Source organism: Brachyistius frenatus, unplaced genomic scaffold (genome assembly GCF_029030835.1).
Source record: "Brachyistius frenatus isolate BFR_SWC_R1_liver_20210118 unplaced genomic scaffold, ASM2903083v1 Contig_16, whole genome shotgun sequence".
Lineage (NCBI taxonomy): Eukaryota > Metazoa > Chordata > Actinopteri > Embiotocidae > Brachyistius > Brachyistius frenatus.
The window spans coordinates 5,431,297-5,458,350 of record NW_027210615.1 but is presented as its reverse complement, the minus strand read 5'-3'; the positions used below and the strand labels follow the sequence as shown (position 1 = coordinate 5,458,350).

The window sequence follows — 27,054 nt, the reverse complement described above, 5'->3', positions numbered from 1 at the left end:
GATTTATGAGAAGAGTGGCTGACACACACTCCTTTTTTTGTCATTCTTTTTCGTCTCTAGTTTTCCATGTCCTTAAATTGATACTCCTTCATCATCACTTCTTTTTCCCGCTTATCTCATATTCTGTCAATTATTTTTTGTCGCTTCTTTGACTTTTTCTGTACTTTCAAAGCTAAATAAGTCTGCATCAATGGTGTCTTGAAGGAGCTGTTTTTCTGCATTCTGATTTATCGCGACACTGAAATGGGACACAGCTGAAATATTCAGGGTCATTGGACAGCAGCTCTGCCTCCTGGCTTTGCCTCAGGCCCCCTTGTTTAGAAAAAAGTTGGATTCTGGCACTGCTGCAGCAGAAGGCAGCGATGAAAATGTAACAAAATCACTCCCCCCAGTCAAAAGCACAAAAAGGACATCTATGAGAGAGGATAACAACTTTTAATGAAAAGAGGCTGGCGATTTATTTATTCTCTCGTAACCAAACCAATATTTAAATTGAGCTGAACAGAATAACAAATCAACATTATGATAGCATCTTCAGCCCCATTTTTTATTATGATATAATGTGTGCTGCAAACATAAACTCACGGCAAATAATTGCATTTCACAGACATGTGAACACGGTGTCCATGTGTGAGTAAGAAGGAAGAGGATTTGAAAAGGGATTCTAGATATCAAGGCCCAAACACATTGTGACCGTGCCATACAATTTGACTTAGCTGTCACTGGAGCTGTCAGCTGTGGAAACAATGGATGTCTCTCTGTATACTTTTCAAAAGCACAAATGGTTCCAGTTTTTCTCTGTTCAATGTGCTTCAGACTTGAGTTTAACTTCAGACTTTGCATTTACTGAATGAAACCAAGGCTGATGGACAGTAAAAATGTTTAGTGACATGTCATATATGACATCAATTTGACTGAAAGGGGAAAAAAAAAAAAAAAAAGTTCTGAATCTGCAGAATTTATCATTTCTTGACCTCTGAGACAGGTGAATAGGGAATAAGGTAAGGTTTAAGATTACAGCCCTCAAATTATTAGTATGTTAATTTAATACATACTGAGTAGAACTAAAATACTTACTGGGTACCTATACTAAGACAAACATGTAATCACTGCAGAAGAAGATGGGTTCAAACACAAATCACTTTAATTCTCACAGCATTAGATTATTCTTGCCATGACTCCACTGAGATACATGACCGACTGGTGTATTCGTCCCCAACCAAGTAATTTCAGCTGTCGCCATCTTGGTTTATTTGAATCCAGAAGGATCATATTTGGATGAGTGAGTGGTGGATCTGACTGGGAACTCGAGAACACTTTGCTCGCCCAACTCTACGGGAAACGTAACTGCACTCCAGGCATGTCAATCAAACAAGGCACGCCACCAAACATGCCCCTGTTTGAGGTCTAATATCTATTTCAAATGAAATTATTTTCAGAAGGACCACCTGAAAACATTACGACTTGTGAAAAAAATGTATTGACTTTGTATTTAATGAGAGAAGTTGACAGTTCCATCAGAATCCATTGGAGCCAAGGCTTCGGGACCATGGCCCCAGTGGAGCTGTCCATGTATCTAAACAATCTAAGGATGCTATTTTTGTGCTAGCGCAAAGCTGCTCTATGCGGATCCCAGCATATTTGCAATTTGGTTCAGCTTTCAGGAGCTTTCTTACAAGCTTGCATCGATTTGCTATTTTAATGGCAGAACATAAACCCGACTGCGGGTTGACTGGTTCAACAAAGGGTGTGTCAATAAAGATACGGCCATGCATCTCAATTTTGGAGTTATTTTTGAAGTGAAACAGAGTTTGTATTTTCACCAGCTCAAACCAGGTAGAAGGCAGCCAAGAAAGGGCTATTTTTGTGGTTTGACTGGGCAAGAGTAGAATTATCCTAAATCCCACAGACAGCTTTGGTTCATGTCTTACACATTTTATCCCAATTACATAAATAATTAAAACAAGTTTTGGAAAAACAACATCAAAGTTGTCTCACCTAACAGGAGAAAAAGTTTGTCGTATGTCACCTTAATTTTGGTTGTTTTGTTTTTGTCAACCTGGATTCAATTCAGTTTTATTTTATTTACATGGCCTCACATCACAACACAAGTTATTTCATGGCACTTAACACTTTAAAGACCTTACAGTAGAACTTTACAGCATTATACAGAGAAACCCAACAATTCAACAATTCCCACATGAGCAATGAGGAAAAAAACTCAGTTTTAAGGGAGAAAATCCTCCAACAGAGGGAAGGAAAAAGTCCCTCTTAACGGGAAGAAACCTCCGACAGAACCAGGCTCAAGGGTGGGCGGCCATCTGCCTCGACCGGTTGGGGTGAGGGGAGAGCAGAGAGAGAAAAGGACAGCATAGAGATACAAGACATCAGCTGTTGGTGGAGATGGCAATCACAGAGCAGAGACATGCAACTCCATGGCAGGGACATCTGCAAAAGAAAGAACAGAAACTACGCGAGCGAGGGAACTGAATGGAGACAACAGATAATAAGCAAAAACTATGGGAGAGAAAAAGCATGAAGTTAATGAGATGTAATGGTGGCATGTATGTGTATAGAGAGTGGAAGAGTGAGAGGAAAGAAGCTCAGTGCATAATGAGGTCCCCCAGCAGCCCTGGCCTATAACAGCATAGCTGCGGGATGGTTCAGGGGCATCTGAGCGCGCTGAGAGCGAAATGAGCTGAGAGCTCCAGTGACAGCTAGAATATTTTTTTATTTCATGTATCTTTCTACAAACTATTGTAGTTATTTAACGAAATCAAAATTGTTGCTTACTGTTAAATTCTTGACTGTACTGGGTGGATTTTTAATTCCCAGTCTGCACCTACAAACAAATTGTTGTTGTGATGTTTTAAATATAGTACTGTTAAATGTTTTTGTAAAACAATATTAAGATAAACTGATGGAAGTAGCTGAGTCTCACACTTTGATTGGAATTATTAACTCCAATCAGCAGTCACAGTCTTTGATGCGTGTTGCTTCGATCTCAGATGTCAGAGCTTTCTGTCAGCACATGAAAGCACCATATCACGTCAAACATCAAAAGCTAACACAGAGCGTGTTCATGTTGGTTGTCACCTTGATCACAGTCAATTTTCAAGACCTGATGCAACGGGAACCCATCTAATATTTGAATAGTATAGCGACATATCAGAAGGATTATATGTATTTAAATATGTTGGGTAAAGGCTGGCCAAAGGCAAAGCAAATTAGACTCAAATTCGCCCGCCACAAATTGATGATAAGATGAGTCAGCGCCAGTTGAGAATGACTCATAAGACAGTCTTTCCCCCCTTTTCCCTCTCTCATCTTTCTTTTAGACTTATTTTGCCTCATGCGTACCCCACCCCTCCTCCTCTATCCTCAACTATTTTAAAATTTATAATAAAGTAGCAGTCAGGCTTGGCCCTTTTGTGCCCTGACTTTGTAAAGTTACCGCTCATTTTTCTCCTCTCACTCTTGATCTGTTCCTTCTTTTTATTCCTCCAAGTCATCCACTGATTTTTTTAAATTTATTTATTTTTTTGGGGGGGGGGGTTCAATTTCTTTCTTCTTTAGTAATGGTTCAGTGAACTACTTTTTCACTGCAGTCAGTTCAGTCTCAAAACTTCACAAGTAATGTGAGTTTAAGGAAAGAAACAAAAGAAAGGGAAGAAACAACCTTTACAAACTTTAACCTTGAACACATCGTAGAAAAGAAATGACTCAAGATTTGATTAAACGAATGCACACCTCCGGCATGTTTTTGTTCTCGTGGAAATCATTCCTCTGAACATGATGAAAAAATATCCAAACTTATATACCAACATTATCCGAGATGCAATCAAAAAGTAAACTTGTCTTGTGGAGAATGGATTGCAGCACAGTAATGCACATAGAGCAAGGGGAAGCAATAACTTTGATTCTGAGCTCACATAAAATTTTGTGTCAAACTTGGGAAATCGGTAACAGACTCAAATGCTTCAGAGAATCTACAGCAATAACGAATTGAGCCAGGCGTGATGCTTTGAGTGGAATTTGTGTTTCAACAGGGGCAGTACGTCACTGTCCAAGGCCGACGAAAGTGCCTCAGGTCAGGAAAGCAACCCGGTGGGTTTTCTTTGACATTGTGCTCTGTGAATTCATCCCTCGGGGTCAGGCTGTCAACACTGAGTTCTGCTGCGACAATGGCAATTAAGTTCTCCAACATTACAACGTGCCCCCTGACAGCGCGTTAAAGCGCTTAAGTTTCTCAACCGCAACAACACAATCGGAGCTCCCCACCACTCCTACTCGCTGGATTTGGCTCCCTGTGACTTCCTTCTTTTCCCAAAAAGTTTGACATTAAATTTGGTGTGCAAGTACCAGTGGTCATAAAATCACATATAACACAGATGCTGATGTTGACATAATTTAGAGTTCTTACCCACAAAGGTTATTGTTTCCATCTCCTCCATTCACATTATTACTGCACTCCATTTGTATCCAACAAGAATGGTCTCAAATTTTTTAATTGTACTTAAAGATGTGGTAATATATTTTTAAAAAAGAGTCCTTTAAATGTAAAAGCTCAGCTGAACAGCTACTTTTAATCTATCCATCCTTTAATATAATAATTTATTATATCACTAATTTGTATTACTATAGAGTTCATTGTGATCAACGTAGCCACAGCCTTTTTATTGAACCTACAGAATTTGAAATCTATTTGAATTATTTGAGCAAATTTGTATCTTCCATTATGTGCCATTAAAAGCACCATGTGGTGTTTTTGAACATTAATAGCACAATGGAGTTGTTATAGGCTTCTATTATGGCCTTTTGTTTGTCTTCAGGTGAGACAAAAAACATTTCTGGTAAAGGTTAAATGCAACAGTCCATTTCACAGCAGGTATTTTACTTTATCAAAGTAGGAAAATCACAATTGTTACCCATAACATTAAAGATGGCTCAGTTTTATTCAAGAATGCCAGTAAGCTCAGACAGTGTGCTTCCAGGCACTTATTTACATATCTATTGCCATGAAATACTGTATGTGCATATACTGGAAATGTAAAAAAAGAGTCATGAAATATATTTTTTCACTCTGACGTAGGACGGCTGATGCATTAATTAATCGAGACGTAGATTAAACATGTGACTTAAAACAATGCCAGTGTTTAACTCAAAATACAATACATGCCACTTTGATTAATCCCCCAGGTAAAAAAAAAAAAAACATCTAAATTTGTTAATTTGGGAATAATAATGAAATTATTTTTCTTCATATATAGAAATACTATAGATTAAGACAGGCCCTATGTAGCTTTGTTTTCAAAACAATACTTACTTTACTTTACTTACTTACAGCTTTACTTGTTCTGGTGTGACAAGCGGCTTACTTTGGCTAACGGTAGCTAATTGACACCTGTAGCCCATTTTTAAAAATGGCTTTCCCATTGAAAAGTACATGCAGATCCCTGTGTGAGCTTTTCCAGAAAATATAAATCTGCCTTCTGGGCTGTCACCTCGCACAGTAACAGCTTAAAGCTATGAATGACATCTGCTTGGCACTTGTATTATTTATGTCCTGCTTCGATTACCTTCTTCTGTAATCTTTCCCTCTGTCTCTCACTCCTTCTCCTTACGCTCTCAGTGGGATTCCAGGGAAGAAGTGTGGAGTCATTATACTAACTGCAGAAGAGCTCAGCAACTGCAGGGTCAGTGTGCACACAAACACACACACACACACACACACACACACACACACACACACACACACACACACACACACACACACACACACACACACACACACACACACACACACACACACACACACACACACACACATGCACACAACCCAAATGTTGTTGGAATATTATCATAATGTCTGCATTTTTTATTTGCCCTGGTTCTGTTGTTGTAGAAGCTCGCAGGCCTCCCCTCCACCCCCCCATCCCCAGCCCAACAACAAACAAAAACTCCTACTCACGCCCATACAAAAGCACACATTCACAGGAAATATGAAAACATTTAATGAACAAAACAGATCATAACATCTCATGAAGACTTTAACCTATAAATCACTCTATCTCAACCCCCTGCCCGCCACCACCTTCCAGTTTAGTTTGTCAGTGTTCAGCACTGATAAACACTCATTTTTTTTTTTTTTTTTTGCAACTAAGTGATGTTCTCTTCCAGTTCTGCCTTTCCCCTGACACAATAATACATTAATACCAACTAGGCTGTCAGTGAGATGCTAACAGAATTTCCAGTGTGTGTGTGTGTGTGTGTGTGTGTGTGTGTGTGTGTGTGTGTGTGTGTGTGTGTGTGTGTGTGTGTGTGTGTGTGTGTGTGTATGTGTGTCCACACAGACCATTATGCGAACAGGCTTATCTTGGTTGTGTTTACCATCGTTATTCTGGGAAGTTTTGCTCCTGACAAGATCCAAATGCTCTCCAGATATTAAAGTGTGTTTTGTGTGTGTGTGTGTGTGTGCGTGCGCATGTAAACTGACAACCCCTATCTGTCAGTGACAAGCTTAGGTTTCCCATGATACACACACACAGAAGAAAATGGCTAAAAGGCCTCATTATCTATATATCTTTCCTTCCGCTATTCCTTCTTTCCTTCCTTGGTTCCTTCCCCTTATGTCCTAGGCATCTCAGTGCAGACACAGGAGTAACACAGCTCCTCATTAACTACTGTAACCACACATACATATTTGAGGCATTCCCTCTGCCTCTCTATAGTGCAGACATCCCACAATAAAATAAGTTTCTACCACTAATAAGATGTGTAATTTAAATAAAACAATGGATTGCAATCACTGTAATCTATGCACGCATCGTTAATTAAAGCGCTCCGACCACTGGTGCGATGCTGCTTGTTATGCATGACTTTTTACGCAGCCAATTACTTTCAGGGGGAGTTTCTGTTTCAGTTCTGTTGCACAGGAGTTCAGCACAAATTTATGCCTTTGTTACCAAGAAATGAGTTCCTGAAGGAAACAAGTTGCTGACTTCGAAGTAATATTGCATCAGAAAGGTTATATTGAAAACGGCTTGTCTTCTCTTTCAGGACATCGCTACCATGCAGTTGTGTGCCAACAAGCTGGATAAGAAAGATTTCTTCGGCAAGTCTGACCCCTTCCTGGTTTTCTACCGCAGTAACGAGGATGGAACGTGAGTGGAAGAATTTGGGGTAGACTTAAATGTACATTTGTGTCTTTAGCACTAACCCAGCAACTCGTAAACCCATAGCATGACAGCAGTAATTTACATTCATGTACTGTATGTACAAAATTCAGTTATCAACAGATCAAAGCCGGATGCTTGGAATGTGTCAAAAGTTAATAAATAATGGCTATTTACGTTTTTAAACAGTTTGTACTTTCTCTTAAAGACATGTCCAACTACCTTTATTGTCTCCTGGACCTCCTTCCACTGTATGCACAAACTACAGTTAAAACATTCCAAATGCCCAATTTTAATTCTTACTGTTAAAATTATGTTTCGATTTCACTAACATACACAAAGCTATTTCTTAATTTCAGTTTAGACTTGAATGTTTTCTAGAGGTAGGATTCTCCCCTGTTTTGTAAAATGTCTTCCATCTTTTAGAGTAAGTGTCTCCTCCAATAAGCTGAAAGAACATTATCCTGCCTTTAATTCTAAAACTACCCCGCAACTTGTTAAGCTGAGTTGCTGGTGACACCGTCAGCTGGCCTGAGTTCAGACTGTCCAGTTCACATTGCTGCAACTTTTCACCGCAATGATCTAAACAGTTTAGTCTTGTCTAAAATCTTTGGTCTGAAGTTGGCTGGAATAGGAACTTGCAGAAAGCTGCTGCAGCAGGCTGCCTACATAGTGGCACAAACTTGTCAAAGATGACTCTTAATCTATTTGATAAAAAATATATATATATATATTAATTTTTTCTATTTTGTGGACCTCTATAAATCAACTTCCAGTATTTAAAAAAACAGTACAAAAACAGAAGTATACAGATGTGGTTATGGTTTAGACCGCTAACAGTTAAAACTATGAAAAGTTACTTATATGGACATGCAATATATATGTAATTAATTAACTACGCTATAATTACGCAATATGTGATCATTTTCAAAAAGAATGCCCTGATGCAAGAATAATACAACTGAAACCTTATAAATTTCTCCTTTTAAAGCAGTTTAGAAGTCCAGCGATGTAATATATTATGGAAAGCTTTATGTCCTAAATTCCAAAAGACAACCGGTGAGTCATTTTATTACAAAATTTAATCAGTATGTTCAGCTGTGGAGTAAGATTGTTGCTACAAGCCACTTCCAGCACTTATCCCCAAGTGCCACCATTACTGTAAGGTAGTGCTGATTGAAGTACTGAACCCTCAGCATATCCATTGATGCTGTGCTGTAAAAAGCTCCGTGTGAGAATAAAGTGGGACACTGCTGAAGAATAGGAGCAGTGTGAAGGCATTGTGTGGGAAAAAGAAAGGTTTACAAAGGTGTTTTGTGAGCAATCTGGAGGTGAAGACTACATATTCTGTATTCATTCAGTAATGCCATTTTTCACTCCCTGTCCTCACCTCACTTCTTTTCTTGTTTTACAAATGAATGTCTTTGGACGTTTTTTTCTGCGAAGCAATTTGTACCAACAATTGAGGTTCATCTCAATCTTTAAGATTTTTCCACTGAGGAGACGTTTGTAGCAATACAACTCCATCTGGAATTCTGTCATTCCCCCCAGAAACACTTACACAGATATATAAAGACACAAAAAAAACTACCAAATATTTTGTAGAATTGCAGAGGAATCTGAAGAAAAGCAAGGTGGGACTATCTTCACAGGTATAATGTGAGCAATATGAATTTTCTTTTCGTTTTGGGGCCTCATGTTTGTGATTTTGCTGGCAGGTTCACCATCTGCCACAAGACAGAGGTGATCAAGAACACATTGAACCCGGTGTGGCAGCCTTTCACCATCCCTGTTAGAGCTCTCTGCAATGGCGACTTTGACAGGTTGGAAAATGTTTTGCATAAATCTATTGTGTACTCAAAGAAAATGTCATACTGAGGTATGTTATTACTACGTACAATGTTAAAATACAAACGGCAGTTTTTCTCTGATTAAATGAAATAAGAAAACACTCCATAACCAACGAGGCACAGGCAGACTCTTTATGTGGATGACATCAGCTGTTACTGGGGCGGTCAGAATAATGCCAGCAGTCGGTCATGGTGTCCCAGAGACCAGCACTGGTGTTATTGAGACTGACTCAGTTTCCACACAGCACTGTGTTATACATTCAAAGTCACGCTGGACTGTATTGAGCAGCTTTAATAGCCACTTGCTGTCAGGTACTCACTGCTTTCAGTGCTGCATAGGGAAGTGCACAATTCCACTCTTGCAGTAATAGGAACTATTATCCTCTTATCTTTTTATAGGTTTTTCTGAATTCATCATCATTTTAGACTTGCACTACTTTAAAGCAGAAGATGCACATATAATGTTTTGTGACGCACATTGAACCCTCTTTGAAGGTGTTTATATCAGACTGGTCAAACCTTCATCACATCTGACGTCAAAAAATGTGGACTTTGTAGTCTGAGGAATGAACATGGCAGCTGTAGCCATGAATGAATGGTCTTTGTGCAGCCACCTTATGAAATACAGTGTTGGGGAGTTTACTTATAAAATGTAATAGATTACAGATTATTAGTTAAGTAAAGAAACTTTTTTAGTTGCTTAATTTAAGTAATGTGATTATTTTTTCACCACTTACTAACAAATGTTTTAAATTGGGCTATAAAGCTGAAATATTTCTGAAATTGAAATTCAAACAAGGCAGTTTGACAGATTACTGTCAAAGGTGTATTAAAGGTTCATCAATATAACTTGAATTAAGCACAATTGCAACAGAAGCATCAACAAATCACAACTATGTAGATCACTCTGACTACAATAAAGAATATAAGGTGAAACCAAGTCTCTACATCAAGGCCAACTCCATGCTGAGTGATGATAGAGGTATCAGCAGGGCTGTGTGCTGTTGCCAATTTTCTAAATAGCTCTTTTTAAACATATCTTCGTCTCAATAGTTGTTAAGAGCAGATTTGATTGGCAGATGAGAGGTGTTGGAAATTTAAAGAGATCCTATTAAAAACAAGGCTAAACTTTTTTGTATATGCTACCAAACTAACGGAGGCTGCCGATACAAGAAAAGATGGAAGGCAGCACAATTAACTTTTTATTTAGAGTACATAGAATAGCTTTTGACTAAAAAAAATTACATCAGATGAAACCTCTTTGTAAACACCCACATTTAGATTAACTGCAATTCAATTATACTTTTTGTCAGTAACTTTAACTGATTACAGTTATAGTTATTTTGTAATTAAATTGTGTGTGTGTGTGTGTGTGTGTGTGTGTGTGTGTGTGTGTGTGTGTGTGTGTGTGTGTGTGTGTGTGTGTGTGTGTGTGTGTGTGTGTGTGTGTGTTATTTAACAATACAACCACCATATTATTGACCAAAACGCAGTTGAGGACCCCATTCAAGGACAAATAGACCAACATTGGAGCTAAAACTGACTCATAGGCTACAGATCAACCTCCACCCCTGCGTCACACTACAACTGTCACGTGTCACTGTGAAACATTTGGACAACAATTTTAAACCTTTAGACAAAGCCAGGCTAGCTGTTTACCATTGTCTCCAGTCTTCATGCTAAGTTAAAAATAACCATCTCCTGACTCTGTATCTGTTCATATTTTTCATCTGAGGACATAAATCTTTAAAATAAGGCACAAATATAGTTTTATTTTTACATAATTTCCTAAAACAGTTAGGCATAGTTATATATAACAAATGTTGATACAAGAAAAAAAGAAATGGTGCATTTCCCGGGTAGTTTTAGCTGCAGTTTAATGGAACAGTAGGTTATTTTGGAATTTAGGGACAGCAAACTGTAAACATGTGAGTAGACGTTGATAAATGCAAAATCCTCGATGAGAAAGAACTGAAATGCCTAGTGTTTTCTAAGATGTTACAGTCTGAGCTGGACGCTACTGCCTTCGTTACATCTGATGTCAGTTAGTTTATTGGCTGTTTAAAGTGTCCAGAAGTCAGATGCATGCAAATAATGGAAGGCCTTAAATTTGCTTCACTTTTTGTCTTAAAACACCTTCTCAGATCCAGTGGAGGTGAAAAATGCACATTTTTACTGGTTGTTTGAGAGCTAGACCTTCCTGTTTTTCTTTTAATTGTTACAGGCTATTGTTTTTCAGGGTTGAACTGGGGAACACAGGACCTTCGCAACATAGATGTGCTCCTGGTTCCTCATTTGAAAGATTGTGTAAATTACCAACCTACGACTCACAATTTTTTTTTTTTGACTTTGGGCCATTTGTCAATCGCATGATACTTTGCAAAGTGATTCACTTGCATCCCACAGAAGATAAATAGGTGGTAATCAGTCTTCACTGGGATCATTTTGTAAAAGCAACTTTCCTACAAGCTATGCTAATGACTTTCAATAACCTGTGGCATTCTATCCAAATGAAGTATCATTCATATATCGACATACACAGTATATCAATCTCTTCATATGAGGAAAGAATTATGCATTCATGGTAATACATGCAAACTTAAAATCTTTTATTCATTTTTCTATCCCATGTGGGATATTGATCATCCTCACTTGCTGGAAACTAGTTTACATAACAACCAGTAACTACTGTACCAATAATCTTCCTCAGATTGACATTGTTGAGTCAGTGAATTTGTAAACACTATTATATATCCTGGTGCGATGAAATGAAAATATTTTTTTTCTTTGATTAAACAGATCTTTGAGTTATCTTTTATTGACAGAAGATGATGCGGTAAAGAGCAAATCTGCAGGAATAAAACGCTCTTTGTCTATTTCAGGACCGTGAAGGTAGACGTCTATGACTGGGATCGAGATGGAAGGTAAAAGCATCTGAGGATAACCGCTCGCTGTGGCCTCATATCACACAAACACCTCCCAAATGTCAGAAGGAAATGAAATGCCTTGTGTACATTCTGTGAGCGAAAACGTGAAGAGATTTTACAAAGTGTCCACAAACGTTATTTTGCAGCCAGGACAAAGATTGGGCAGATATTAAGAGATTGATAGGAACAAACATGGAGAAGAAGATCGTGTGAAAAGATGGAGAAAATAGAGAAAGACATCACAATTTTTCTCAGATTATAAAATTTGTGTTCATGCTCGCCTGTCTGTGTGGGTGTTATTTGTCTGCAGCCATGACTTCATAGGCGAGTTCACCACCAGCTACAGAGAGCTGTCTCGGGGGCAGAACCAGTTCAATGTCTACGAGGTGAGACAAGACGTGGTGTTTTTTTCTTTCCTCTTCACTGTTGTCGTATGAAAACCTTGAAACTCCAGTTTAGATGATACTGGTATTTTTACTTCCTCTAGTTGGCTCTTCCAATGCTCTTCACCCTCTATACAACCTATTCTAAACGGAGGGATTGAAGAAGATGTGATCTGAAAAATACTGTAAACGTACTTTAAAAAAATAAAAAGCAGAAAACTTTTTCTAAATAAAATGTTTTCCCCGTAACACAACAATTATGTGATATTCAGAATAGCCGCTTTCCCAAACAGATACACTGAGGTAATTAATATCACACAATAGAAGATCTTGTTATAATCCGTTTTAATGATTTTGTTTTTGTTATGGTAATAGAACTAGAATGATACAGCAGCTATTGTGCATACGAGGTGTTCCTATTGCGGATGAACGGATCATAGCACAGTAATGCTGGCATATGCTCATCTGCAATTTCCCCATTGGCTTGAGCAGAGACTCTATCAAATTAGGTGTTAAACTTGTGAAAATGGCAACCGACATCCTTGAAATGCTCCAGAAAGCCTACCAGGGTGAAATATTTTGAGTGACATTTATGTTGTAAGAGGGGCAGAACATCACTGTCCCCGACTGGGGAAGGCACGTCCGGTCAGTTGCACAACCAGGTGGGTTTTCTTTGACATTCACACGGTTGTACACTGTGAATCTGTCCCCCAATTTTAGACTGTCAATGACAAATTCTGCTGTGATGTTCAGAGGGACAGTCGTCACTGCCACTTCTTTCTGTTCCCCAAAAGTTTGACAAAAAAAAATTAGATTTCAATACATACTAGTAGTGTCAAAAACGCAACACGGCAAATGTTGATCAAGTGATGTCACTTGGAATCCTTGCTAACTGAAGTTATTGCTTCCTCGTGCTCCTTCCACACTGGTCAGAACTTTTTGATTGCCCCTCGTATGTTTCCATTTTTCCAAAGGGAATGAACTCCACCTCTGCAGGTCCCATTTCACCTGCGATGTCTCAAATAGAAAACCATGTTCCTGCTGCACCTGTTCACAGCATTACTTATCAGTTTAAGCTGTTTGTCCCCTTTCAACATTCAAAATATGGAGGTTTTGTATTGGGAGGTTGCATTGTGCTGTTCATTTTGTATTCCACATTGAGAAAGAAAGCTAAGCTAACTAGCCTCCTCTTACAACAGAAAACAAGTTAGCCCAACTCGCAACATTAGTACATATTCTCACTTGATGTTACTTTTCGCAAATGCACACTTTTACTGGGTTTGACATGCAGTACAAAGAGGAGATGGTCAAGCTTGTATTAGCGATGACATTTTCCTCAACTATATAACAATCATATATACCTATGTTTTGAACATTAGTTTTAATAATTCCAACCTTGTTTTGGAGGAATCATGTGTCTGGAATTTTGGCAAAAGGCTTTAAATACTACAACAACCACAAGCCATGTCCGCCGTGAATCAGAATGCAAGCATATTCAAAATGCTTTTGTCAGTTTAGCGACAAGATGCAGCTGTTTATACAGTTACAGCAATAAACTGCATGCATTGGGACAATGTCACCATTACATCAAAAAGAATCACAGTTATGAAACCAATCTTTAAATCGCCACTCTATAGCAGAATAACATAATCTGACCGAACAAAAAAGAAGGAGAGAAATGATTTATTCACGAGAACTTCCTCTTTGTTGTGCTGGAAAAAATATGTATACGCTACAAATATCAAACAATAACTATTAAACCCTTGAATTGCTAATTCAATAAGTGCTTATTAAAATCGGCCCAACTACTTTGTTACCAACAAACAAATGAATTATACTTCTGCAGCATAAAGAACACATAAATCATAAAAGCTTCTAATAAACATCTGCTCTGAAAGAGAAGAGATTTGATTTTCTCTACTCTCTTCTTCATGCACAGTTAAACATAATATCAGTTTAAATTCATGCTATTATTATCAGGAATCTGCTGAATTATTCATGTTCATTATTAAACATCATTCCAGGGTATGAAGTGGGTTTACAAGTGCCCTCTCTATCACTAACTTACTTTTCCATGACTGGCAGGTTTTAAATCCCAAGAAGAAAGGCAAAAAGAAGAAATACATTAACTCTGGAACCGTGAGTGCGCCCACATCTTTCATATCTGCCTGTCTTGTTTTTCTTACATTATCTTACATATTTATATAGTATAGGTACCATCACCTCCTACATCTGCTTCGCTCTTGCTGACTCTTTTTACTGTCTGACCACCTGTTTGTCTTTTTTCCTTCCTGTCTACGGGGCCCTGGTCCATCTCCCACTCTCTTCCTCTGTTTGTCACTCTGTATGTATGCTGTTGTGTGTGTGTGTGTGTGTGTGTGTGTGTGTGTGTGTGTGTGTGTGTGTGTGTGTGTGTGTGTGTGTGTGTGTGTGTGTGTGTGTGTGTGTGTGTGTGTGTGTGTGTGTGTGTGTGTTTGTTTGCCAGGTAACTCTGCTGTCCTTCAAAGTGGAGTCCGAGTATACCTTCGTGGATTTCATCCGAGGAGGGTGAGTGGAATAGTAATTAGCCTGCACTCACAGTAAGTGTCAATAGCCACCATTTTAGTTTTGTGTGTGTGTGTGTGTGTGTGTGTGTGTGTGTGTGTGTGTGTGTGTGTGTGTGTGTGTGTGTGTGTGTGTGTGTGTGTGCGTCTGAAGATACAAGATTGAATTTCCCAAAAGCTCTTTTGTGAGCATTACACATAATTCATATTTGCTCTGAAATGGTCCAATTTTGGGTAGGTTTGCATTGATAAATCTCATTTGTAAATGCCTACACTTGACTTTTAATTACTGGCTCCATTTGTTTTACCTAATTAGACCTTCAAGATGGTGAAGGGAGTATTGTCCTGCCGTGTCAATTAGCCAGTCAACCAGTAAACTGATTGAATTGCAGTTAATGTTGTTGGTGTGTATGTGTGTTGGAAAAACAGTGTGTATCAGGTGTACTGAAGTGTGTGATGCTCTTTGTTGTTTTCCTCTTTGATGCCTGCTTTCTTTGCAACAGAACACAACTGAATTTCACTGTGGCCATAGACTTCACAGCATCCAATGGTAAGTCTATCACTGGTGTATTTTAAATGTTATATTCACTTACAGGTATTTTAATTAATGTTGGGGTACGTGTGTGTACAAGCAAACGCATCTCTCCTGCCTGCCAGTCATTTCATCAAAACACTTTGTCCCAGTGTGATCGCTCAAACCCTTTAAACTTGTATCCATCATTGCACAAAGCTTGCAGAACACCCATATTAACTGCCAGTGATAAATCAGTTGTCATCCATAGCTAATAGTCAAGGAACACTTTTACGTTGTGAGAAATATTCTTCTGAAGAAAGTGTGCGTAGCGCCCCCTCATTAACCACTCATAAATCCACAAACTGTTGCCATCATGGCTCTATAGAAATGTTAGTCTGAACAATAATTTGATAGATTGCCCTTCATTTTTTTTTGTTGCAGCCAGAATGTTACTGAAATCAGGCTTCTGTGTTAGCGCCACCAGATTAGCCTGGTGCTACCAGACCCAAATCCACTGTGTGAATACATGAGTCAGGGTACGCTTTATAGACAATTACTTGCAGTCATTGCATCTTACTGTGCATAGACCTTAGGTTAATTTTGACCTTATTGGAGCAGCTTTAGCCAATTGGTATGTGCCAAGACTAGTTTACATGTAGGAAAACTGCTCAATTTCAATGTCATCTCCTTTAAGCACAGAAGCTGGTTGCTGATTGGTCCGCCTTTCAGAATGACTGAGCCGGTGTTAATGCAAGCCACATTTCTAGACTATACTCACAGTAAAGAAAACTGAAGCTGTGCGCATTATTCCAGCGGAACCGGGCCACCAGTTGGTCAAAGGTTTCGATTACCTTTCTTAACAGTTCCTGGAGGGATTGGCAAAAAAAAAAATGACACAGACATTAATGACTCCCAGATGTCACCAGACTTTTCTGATCTTTTACTTGTAGCACCACCATGAGGTTGACATTTTTAGTTTTGAGAGTAATGTCCCACTCATTGGATGGATTACATAAAACTTGCTAAGCAAATTAACTAACTGGAATAACCTGAGTTAACTTTTGACATTTCATTTAGCACCATCATCAAGTCAAAATTCCAGTTTGCCACTTTGGTTTTAGCTGCAAATCTAATGACATTACCATCATCCTCAGCTGTAAGCTGTGTTTACAGTTCATTACAGATAGCATGCTAACATGCTAAGGCTGTTGGAGATGATATAAACATCAGCATGTTATTTCTTTTTAATACTAACAATAGTATAGCATTGTAACTTTGCTATGCTATTGTTAGCATGTAGCTCAAAGTACTGCCCCCCTTCTGCCCCCCACCCCCATGCCTTAGTAGTCAATATTGTATATTGTTTAAAAGTATGCTTAAGAGGTGGTGTTACTTGCAATTCTGAGCTCTGCACATTGTATTACCCAAGCTATTGTAGTTCAATCTGTGATTGTTCACTTTTTTTTTTTCTTCCTGATCTCACAAAAATTGTATAAAATTGTTAAGAATGTATAGGACAGCCCTAACTGCATTAGTAAACCTATGCCTGGTGAATCCACTATCCAAATGTTCTTTAATTGTTAGTGAAAAAGAAAGTATTTGGCTCACCACGTACATTGATTGGCATGGGTTAGTGTGTACTGCACCTTTATTAGCATGCACTGATATTATATCACTCACTGCGGTCTCATAACTGTTCTCAACTAAGTTTTCAATTGTTCCAGGCAGGAAATACTTCTTTTTTTTTTTTTTTTTTTTTTTTTATGTACAACTTCAGTGTGAAAGGCACTTGTTCCTTTTCCCTTCTGTAATGTAATGTAACCCTTAATTTTTAGAGCACTCTAACTCATGATAGTGAGCACACCGCTGCCTTGAATAGATAAGTTCAATTCAAGCTCTTATTTTCACATGATGGAACGTGCAGTCAACCGTGCAAGGTGCACAGGCTAGGGTGACTGTGTTTGGTATTTTCATGGCCACAGGCACACAGTACACCTGGGGCGCATTTGGGAGCTTGGTGGGATTAGGTGGAATACATTATCAGTGGGTGTGTTCGTAGCATGGAAAGTAGCGTGGCTAATCAAATCACCCAACCTCCTTTCATCCCCTTTAAAAGCAGGGAACTCCTCAGAATGCAGGAGAGAGCCCAGACCACAATATCCTGAGGGGAAAAGAGAGAGCTGGCAGTTAGTCACATTTTGCTATAATTTAATGTGTGCAATGATTATATTGTTGGCAATACTGAAGCAGTGTGTAAGATGTTATCATGATTGCATAAACTGATAACTCCTCATTATAATCACGTTAATTTTTTGATTTTGAGGAGATGTTGTTTCCTTTTGCTGCAACTATCTGATTGTATTGACAGAGCCACAATTCTTCACATAATTCAAATTCATCACATCTTGTCAATGTCGCAATTAAAAATGCTAATGCTAATAATAAAAAAAAAAAGATGAGGCATTTTGTATTTTCTTGGCATCGATCATCTTTTGATATTCTACTGGTGACATTGTGTTCCTTGTATTTCACAGCTGAAAACCAGACAGACAGAAGGAGAGAGGTATATCCTAGTTTACCTCTCTGTTGTGTTGTGTGTTTGTCTTCTTGTAAGGTAACCCATCCCAGCCCACGTCCCTCCACTATATGAGTCCCTACCAGATGAATGCATATGCCATGGCCCTGAAAGCAGTGGGAGAGATTATCCAGGACTACGACAGTGACAAGCTCTTTCCTGCCTATGGCTTTGGAGCTAAGCTGCCCCCTGACGGCAAAATCTCCCACGCATTCCCACTGGTAAGACACACACTCATATGAATTCACATATACAAAGTACGTGCACACAGTTCACCCATAGCAGGGTGTGGTTTGGACCAGGAGACATAGCTGCGACAACAGCTGGTTGCACGAGTTGAGAAGATGGCTCATCTGCCTGCCAGCAGGAATCTCCCAGCATCCCCTCCACTTCCTCCTTGTGCCCTCCTGAGGGATGAGGCCAACCAGTCAGACATTTCTGGATGCTAAACTGAGATGAAGCAAGGTGTCTACTTGTGTTGTGAAACTCATTATTATTGATTATTACATGCACCTTTTAGACAGCTTAATCAACAGACAGGACAACTGAGACAGGAACTGGAAATCAAACTTATAGGAAACTGCACAGAGTTATAAAACACGTGATGTTTAATTTCTTACAGAAAACTAAATATTTTAATGTCCTTATTTAAATCCTATGGTTCAGTTGTTTTCAGAGTATAAATCCAGTTTCTTTCTCTTCTTCACTGTTTTGTTTACAACATACCCAATGTGGCTATGATTTGCGTTGACAATATAATATGACATTGTGTAATTCAGATTCTTGGTGTAAACAACCATTTTATGTTATGCGATCCTCAGTTTTAAGGCTTGTCAAATTCGGCTGACATACACTAGACAACAGGTACATTACATGTTCTTCTAAATTAAATAAGGAGGGGTTCAGAAAAAAAACTGTTGTCCAAAAGGTAGTGTATACCTGTGCGCACTTCTTTCTGGGAAAAAACTTTGAGTCATTGGAAGAATGTGACTTTCAAATCCCTTAACACATTTTCAAAATCTTACTGTAATGGTTTTAAACCAGTAATGAACAGTAAAATATGTAATTAATTTGCAGTATTCTATTCAAAATGTTGGTGATTACAAAGGCCAGCAAAAGCTTTTATGTAGAATATAACATCTATTCTTTTGCTCTGCATCTTTTCACTTTCTGTCTATATCTATATATCAGCCATTCAAATCATTGTGCATTGTTCTAAGAAATCACACCAGACAAAAATGTATTTAAAAATAGTCATTAAGGAACCAGTGTCAGAAAGTTTTGAACAGCAATGAGACCTGTTGATAGTCCCATCATCAGTGAGAATTTAGTTGACCTGAATGTAGACTTGGTTTGAGGTCATGGGAACATTTTTGCTTTACTGGAGTCAGTTTTGAACTACATGTGATTTGTTTTGGTGGTTGTGTTTTAGAACCAAAACATTCCAATCTTAGTTCAAGTGGTATTGAATATCTTTTGAAAAAAGATAGAAACGCATCAGTGTTAAGTACTGATGTAAGGTTTACACATAGACTGTATATAAAGGTGGACGTGCCTTAAAATTCAGTGGCACTAAGTGCCACTAGGGGCTGCCTCCAAAAATCCTCTGGCTCCATAGATTCATATTCAACTTCTCTTGTTAAATGCAGTCAGTATTTTTTTTCCACAAGCCATAATGGTATCATTCACTTTAGTGCCCAGTTTAAAACATTTGTTAGAAAAGTAATGCAAAAGTGATTGAATGTATTTTGTTACATTACTTTAATGAAAGTAAGTAAGTTACATTATTTACATTTTTTTAACAGGGTAATTAATAATTTGTACCCTATTACATTTCAAAAGTAGACTGAAAAGTATGTTTTCTTTCATGACACGTATCACACAGACCATATTTGCTTGTACACAGCGTACTATATAACTGAAAACTAAAGGCAGGTAGAATAGATATTATCACAGCTGTTGGTAGCCTATTTAAGATATGTTTGACTATATTAAAAATGCAGTTACGTGCCCTGGATGGGTTGAAGTTTATTGCACTACCGTCTGTATTGCACTAGATCTGTGGATGTGCACTGTCTATGTCATGAGTGTGCTGCATGCTGTCTGTTCCAGAGTGCTGACAGTGATAACCCGAACTGTGTGGGCATAGAGGGAGTTCTGGAGGCCTATTTCCAAAGCCTGAGGACGGTACAGCTGTATGGACCCACCAACTTTGCACCTGTTATCAACAAAGTGGCAAAGTAAGTTTATAAGGGTGTGTGGGTGTATTTTAGAGTATAATTATACCTTTTTAAAGTGGATGAAAGTGGACTGATTGCCTTTCACCCAAACCTAAGGCATGTTTTTCTCAGTTTTGTATGCCTTCATTTATCGGCCTTCTAAGTGACATGACTCTCAGCAGCTTCTTTACCAGATTAGAAATTTATTAAGAAACATTAACATTGAGGGGCAACATTAAGATTCAGCAAGGTTCCAGCTTCCTTTCAGTGAATGATCAGTTTCATTTGGCCTTAAAATGTGGCATCAGAAAATAATATTTGAGGAATATCTAATAAAATATACATTTTTCTGTTTGATTTATTGTCGATAAGCTTCGGTTGGGTCAAGTGTCAATTGAAAGCTGCTTACTGCTAATTTTTTTTTAAAGAAATCCTTAAGCCACATGGTTACATCTCTCATTAAATATTATTTTTATGTGGCCTGATGGTAATGGTGATGGTAATGTTTCCAAATTAAGTTTGTTTTATAGATTATTCTAAGACCCAGGTCCACTGTATGTTGTAAGTCAGAACAGCTTTTTTGAACACTGAAGATTATCAATCATGACGATATTGTCTGATAGCTGTTTTAAAAAGGAGAAATTATTACAAAGGCAGACAGGTATACCAAGGATTTTAAAGACGAAAATAAATCATCCTTTGCATTTTTACCAGAATTCAAATTAAAACACAGAAATAGAGGGTAGAGAAGATCAGTCAGGTGTATGCATGAACAGGATGCCACCTTGATCTCGAATGGGTGAAAACGTGAAGTTATCGACATGAGAATGGAAAGCTTGCAAATTGCAGATGCACATGTAACAATGCTCACAAAAATGTGTCACTCAGGTGCTGTTTTTAACCAGCCGACATAACTTGGAATACGTACTCACGAAGTACGTATTGCTTCCCCCTGTCCCATGCACACTACCGTGCTACACTCCATTCATACACAACAGGAGCAGTCTTGGAACTTTTTGATTGCCCCTCTTATAAAGCCTTGGGATATACCTTCTGGAATTTCAATTAACAATTATCAACATTGACTCGATGCGTTCCATCTGCTATAATTGCACTCTAAATTTGTTATACATGACTCAATTAATTTGGCCAAAGTAGATCATTTTAAAAGGGTACAATAGTTACTCAAATGGCTCTCATTGCTTTGAGCACTTATAGGGCTGTCTTTATGTCTCCTGCATACACAGCAGAATACTCAGTTGTAACTGAGAAGTCTGATGTGTGTAACGGTGTATGGGGGTACTTTTTAGCAGCCTAGTGTCATCTCTACATGATTTATTGAAGGTAATCACTGTTGACATTAATAATGGCACTGGGCTAAGGTGCAGCACTTAAAACAGACGATGCTAATTGATATCAACATTTACTGAAATATTGATATCTAGCTATAAAAGCTTCTATTTAAGATTCAAGTCAAGAGGAGACATTTATTTTTCTCTACTGCTTTCAGTTTTTGGAGAGGTGAGTATTTTCAAGAACCTGTCAAATTGTTTGTGAGGTCTCTTATTCAGTTAGGTCAGTCATAAGTGAATTATCATGGAAGGTAGTGTAGTATATTGAAAGCCAGTTACTTGTTATTATATGTGTTATTATATAACACTTTGTTTACAATGCCTCCTCCCCAAGGGGATATGGAAATCTTTTCATTATTCCAGGATTTCAGGGTAGAGGCTGATCCATGATTTGCATTCACAAAGTAAAGCAGCATCTCATAATCTAGCTGTGAATCGCAGTTTCATCTTCTGCAATCCTCATTTTTATAGCTCATTTAGCTGGTTTAGTAGTGTGTTAGACTATTGATATGGGACCCTTGCAATATACAGTATAACACATTAAACGGTTAATTAAAAAAACAAAGGATTCTCCTGCCACAGGGAATTCCATGTCATAGTTATGGGAAAATGTGGAATAACTCACATCTTAGACCAGAATAGAGTGTTGAACATTGTGGCCTATGTGTCACTACGCTGAATGATCACTTCTTAGTTACTTATCCCAACTGCAAAAGGCATAGAAGTGACATAGAGATCACCTACTTTAAAAAAAATGTAAACACTCAAGAATACAGAGCAGCTAACACACACACACACACACACACACACACACACACACACACACACACACACACACACACACACACACACACACACACACACACACACACACACACACACACACACACACACACACACACACAAATGCAGAGAGAAGCATTGACTTGCAGATCAATATTGTGTTCAGACAGGTTGAAGAGGTAAGTCACTGTTGTTAGATTCTGTCTCCTTACAATAAATACACAAACAGCAGGTGAAGCCGATACACTTACTCACACACACACACACACACACACACACACACACACACACACACACACACACACACACACACACACACACACACACACACACACACACACACACACACACACACACACACACACACACACACACACACACCTACGTGCCGAAACACTCCTCCAAACTCATCTAGCATCACATAAAGTCATGCTCATATCTGGCATTGTAGATATATCCCTTTGTTTTTCTTATCCAACCCCATGCTGTAAAGGGAATGAAGAGCAGTGGAAAAACAAGAAGCGGGTTTGCACTATTTTTTTCTCATACCATGTTTTTTGCAGCTTGTTATTTTGAGGGGTCTCTGTTGCTTAAGGCTGTGTGGTGTGGGTTGCTATGGTATGTGGAAGAGGATCAAATCCACATTTTATTATAAATTATAATCTTGTAGATATTGTGGTTTTACAGCAAAACTACAATATATAACATTATCTAACCGAAAGCTACTACTTATTTATATAGAATTGATGCAGCTATTGTAATAACTTTTGTAATACTACACTAAGTATGAAACATGCGGTTTCACTATCTGCTTCATATCATTATATCATGTCTATTTTCTGTGCTTTTTTTGAAACAGCAACTCATAAAATCTTTACTAATCATATCGGGGATGAGTTCAGATTAAGACTGTGGAGGTACAGACAACTGTTCAGTCTTTAATGTCATGTTCTATGATAACATTAATAATTTTGTAATGAGGTCAGAATAACTTTTTAATGTCAAAGTGTAACAACCTTACAGCTTGTCCTGGGCCAGAGGGCAGGCAGGTGTTGCAGTGTTTGTCTGTGCACAAGCACAATGTTAGTTTAAACCTGGGTATTTATGTGTGTGTGTGTATGTGGGTCTATGTGTGTGTGTGTGTGTGTGTGTGTGTGTGTGTGTGTGTGTGTGTGTGTGTGTGTGTGTGTGTGTGTGTGTGTGTGTGTGTGTGTGTGTGTGTGTGTGTGTGTGTGTGTGTGTGTGTGTGTGCGTGTGTGTGTGTGTGTGTGTGTGTGTGTGTGTGTGTGTGTGTGTGTGTGTGTGTGTGTGTGTGTGTGTGTGTGTGTGTGTGTGTGTGTGTGTGTGTGTGTGTGTGTGTGTGTGTGTGTGTGTGTGTGTGTGTGTGCGTGTGCGTGTGTGTGTGTTCCCCAGCTGTGCTGCAGAGATTACAGATGGCTCTCAGTACTTTGTCCTGCTGATGATCACAGATGGAGTGATATCTGACATGGTCCAGACCAAAGAGGCTGTGGTCAATGTGAGTAAACAAACACAAACACACACGCACACACACACAAACACGAATATATATATTCATGTTTTTATATATATATAAAAAAACATGGTTAACAGTGCTTTTACCTCAGTTACCCCTTCAACTGATGTGCATCCCTTGTCTTTTGTTTGTGAGGTGATGGAAAAGGTTCCCTTATATCTCCTAATGAGTATGTTGTCATGTTGTTTGGATAAAAACAGCAAGGTGTCTCCTGGCAATTAGCATTCTGTGATAAGTAGCAGCTTCTAAGTCATGATTCAAGTCTTTGCTATTTTTAGCTCATTTATCTCATACCTCTTGGAGAGGCCAGGTGTTCCAATAAACTGTCAAATTAATATTTGAGAGGTGTGTGACCTAATTTAGTCCGTTCCGAGTGGTTTCTCACAGCAGGCAGTGTAGAATGTTAAGACAAGTTATTTGTCATTGTCTGCACCCTAAATACCTAACATGCCATGTGAAATAAATAGCCTTAAATCCTCTAAATGATATTGGTCTGCTTTTCGGAGTACTCTCCAGGTGCACAACTTTTCATTTTGTGTCAAAGACAGATTAAGATACTGTTGATGTCCCACCGATCTTCTGTTGTAAATGCAAGATGTCACATCAGGTGAAAAGCATCCCCTGAAAGATGATTAAAATGTTTGAATCTAAATTTAATTTCCTCCGTTTTTTACAAAAAGCTTATAGACGTCTAAATCTTGATGATTTAATAAATCTGCTGAGCTGAATGTGCATTATCTTTCCTTTTGTCCTCTGAACAGGCAGCATCACTCCCTCTGTCCATTATTATCGTAGGTGTTGGGCCGGCTGAGTTCGACGGTGAGTGCTTCGTGAGAGGGTCAATCCTTATTTTATAATAACATGACTAAACATGACAGAGAAGAGGAGGCTCACTCACACACATTTTATATATAGAAGACAAAAAATGTTTAGCTGTTCAGTCCTCATCAGTGTCATAGTAAGTACCTTTCCATCCACTTGCTTTTATGTGCAATTTGAATTCCTGAATGGAAATTAATGAAATGTTGCAATGTCGAAACAAGTTTTTACATTTTGTTCTACAAGTCCCCATGTTTGACTTCAGGCCAGTTGGACTTTTGCTGCATGTCATTCCCTCATTCTTCTTCCCACTACTTCCTTTTTTGTCTCTACTTCAAATCAAAATGCCAAAAATTAAATTACATGTGATGCGAACATTCACTGAAGCATCTTCCCCTCCAGAGAGATGAAAAATGGCATCAGAATAAACATCAGATGTGTATGGAGCCGTGAAGAGACAGTAACCTTTGTCAAACTACGAAACATATTTCCATTTTTTTTCCACAGTTTTCCATCATTTGAGGTTGGATTGTTGTTGCACAGTTACATCATCTCATTGCATTCTCTTCCTCTGAAATGGTTTATTAGCACCCAACTGGAGAATCTGAGGCACCTGCTGATATTCACATAATGGTAGTAGATGGATACAAGGTTTTTATGTTTCTGATTGTCTTGGAATTCAGGTCACATCTGTGCTGCCTTTGTTGTGCGGTGTAGCACAGGTATTTCACGTTCAGGTATTTAGCATCACACCTTTTCAAAGCAATCAGCTAGATACCAATCAGTAAAAATCCCACATTAGAACAAGGAGGAAAGTGAAAACTCTGCACTCTGTTGACTTGACTCACTAATTCATCAAATCTCTTTTCATGTCAAATGTTCACACATATTCTCATCATCTAACCAAAGAATTTGTGTGTACAGCAGTTTATTGAGAAAGAAAGGACTTGCACATATACGTATAAAAGAGGTTCTTTGAGATCTCTGTTTATACTGAGAAGCTGTTCATTAAATACTTAATATATCAGCCCAAAGGCTAAATATGCAGACCACTGTACCGCATTTCATTCAGGCCATCAGGGTGTTAAGTTTTAAAGGAGCAGAGTGTAGAATCTAAACCCTAACCATCCTTTGCCTCACCCTACTTTAAGCATGTATATATATTATATTATATTTTTGCCAACACAACCCTCCTAAATCCAGATATTTTTCAGTGTCACCACCTTTGTGACTTTTCAATTTTTTTTCTAACCCACATACATTTAAAATGTGATCTCATATCCTAATTCCCTGAAATATATTGCCACTGTTCCTCTTATGCAGCCTTGACAGTAGTTTTAAGATCTAATATTTTATCATGGAAAAAATACAAGATTTATTATATTAACTGTGAAACATATAAGGGAAGCACATGAGTCTTCAGTATTCTTTCTCAGCGTACACACCATATTTTTGCAGGATCTACAGTAAAACTACCTTTAATAAAGAGTGATATTCATTCTCGGAAGAATCTGCTTTTATGAGGTTATATTTTTACAGAACATATTCAGTCATAATGATAATGGAGGCATATTTACCACAGAGTTGTGGTATGGGTCCTTGATATCGGTAGGAGGTAGATACAAGCAGGCTTTCTGAGGACTTTCCATTTAAAATCTGTCAGCTTGTGTGAGCTAATTGAGCTAATATTATAAATTTGCTTTGGTTTTCCATTCATTCAAAAAAGCTTTCTTGAAATTAACCGTCAGTTTTTCAAAGGTAACCTGGCCAAACTCAGCAAGAGACTCACTTACTGTACAAATATGCAATTGTGTGGAGGATGTGATTTAAATATAATCTAAATGGCACCTTGAAGAAAGAGAAGAAGAGAGAGTTATTCTTCAGCCATGAAAATAATCAGGACCATTTCAAACCAGCATGATGAGACTCACACATTCTCAAGTACAAGACTGGATGAGACCGTATCCAGAATCCAGACTTGGCTGGACAGGGAAATCCTCTACTCTTCCCCAGCTCGTCCAATTATGATCAATTTTGACTCCAAAACCAAGATGGCGACACCTAAAATGTCAGACTTGAGTGTTCAAAGAGGCAATTCACCAATTAGTGGGTGATGACACAGCGGCTGGCTAATTGTTTCTACCTTATAAGCAATATGGAGACCCAATCATCAAGGTTCTGCTCTATTGTGCTATCGATGATCTAATCATTCACAGTGTGCGTGTCAGTGAGGCAAACAGCTAAGTGGAGATTGATTGCCGACAAAAAGCGTGCACTGAATTCATTTGAAATGTACCTGTTTTGATCAAATTTATCATCCTTGACTTTGCAAAGACACAAAAATGTGATGTGTTAACTTTAACCTTGACTTTTCCCTGAC

The 27,054-nt window shown here is 38.3% G+C and overlaps 1 protein-coding gene across 1 annotated transcript in view; it reads left to right on the top strand.

Annotated features, from left to right (window-relative positions):
- The window catches only part of cpne9 (copine family member IX), an 87,469-nt gene that overhangs the window by 53,210 nt on the left and 7,205 nt on the right, over nt 1-27,054 (top strand). The window contains exons 8-19 of the mRNA XM_069694104.1: nt 5,633-5,696; nt 7,060-7,163; nt 8,894-8,998; nt 11,908-11,949; nt 12,263-12,338; nt 14,421-14,474; nt 14,821-14,882; nt 15,382-15,428; nt 18,007-18,188; nt 20,080-20,207; nt 23,735-23,837; nt 24,617-24,674. Of these exons, the coding sequence (XP_069550205.1) occupies nt 5,633-5,696; nt 7,060-7,163; nt 8,894-8,998; nt 11,908-11,949; nt 12,263-12,338; nt 14,421-14,474; nt 14,821-14,882; nt 15,382-15,428; nt 18,007-18,188; nt 20,080-20,207; nt 23,735-23,837; nt 24,617-24,674 (1,025 nt within the window). The remainder of the gene's footprint in view (nt 1-5,632; nt 5,697-7,059; nt 7,164-8,893; nt 8,999-11,907; nt 11,950-12,262; nt 12,339-14,420; nt 14,475-14,820; nt 14,883-15,381; nt 15,429-18,006; nt 18,189-20,079; nt 20,208-23,734; nt 23,838-24,616; nt 24,675-27,054) is intronic.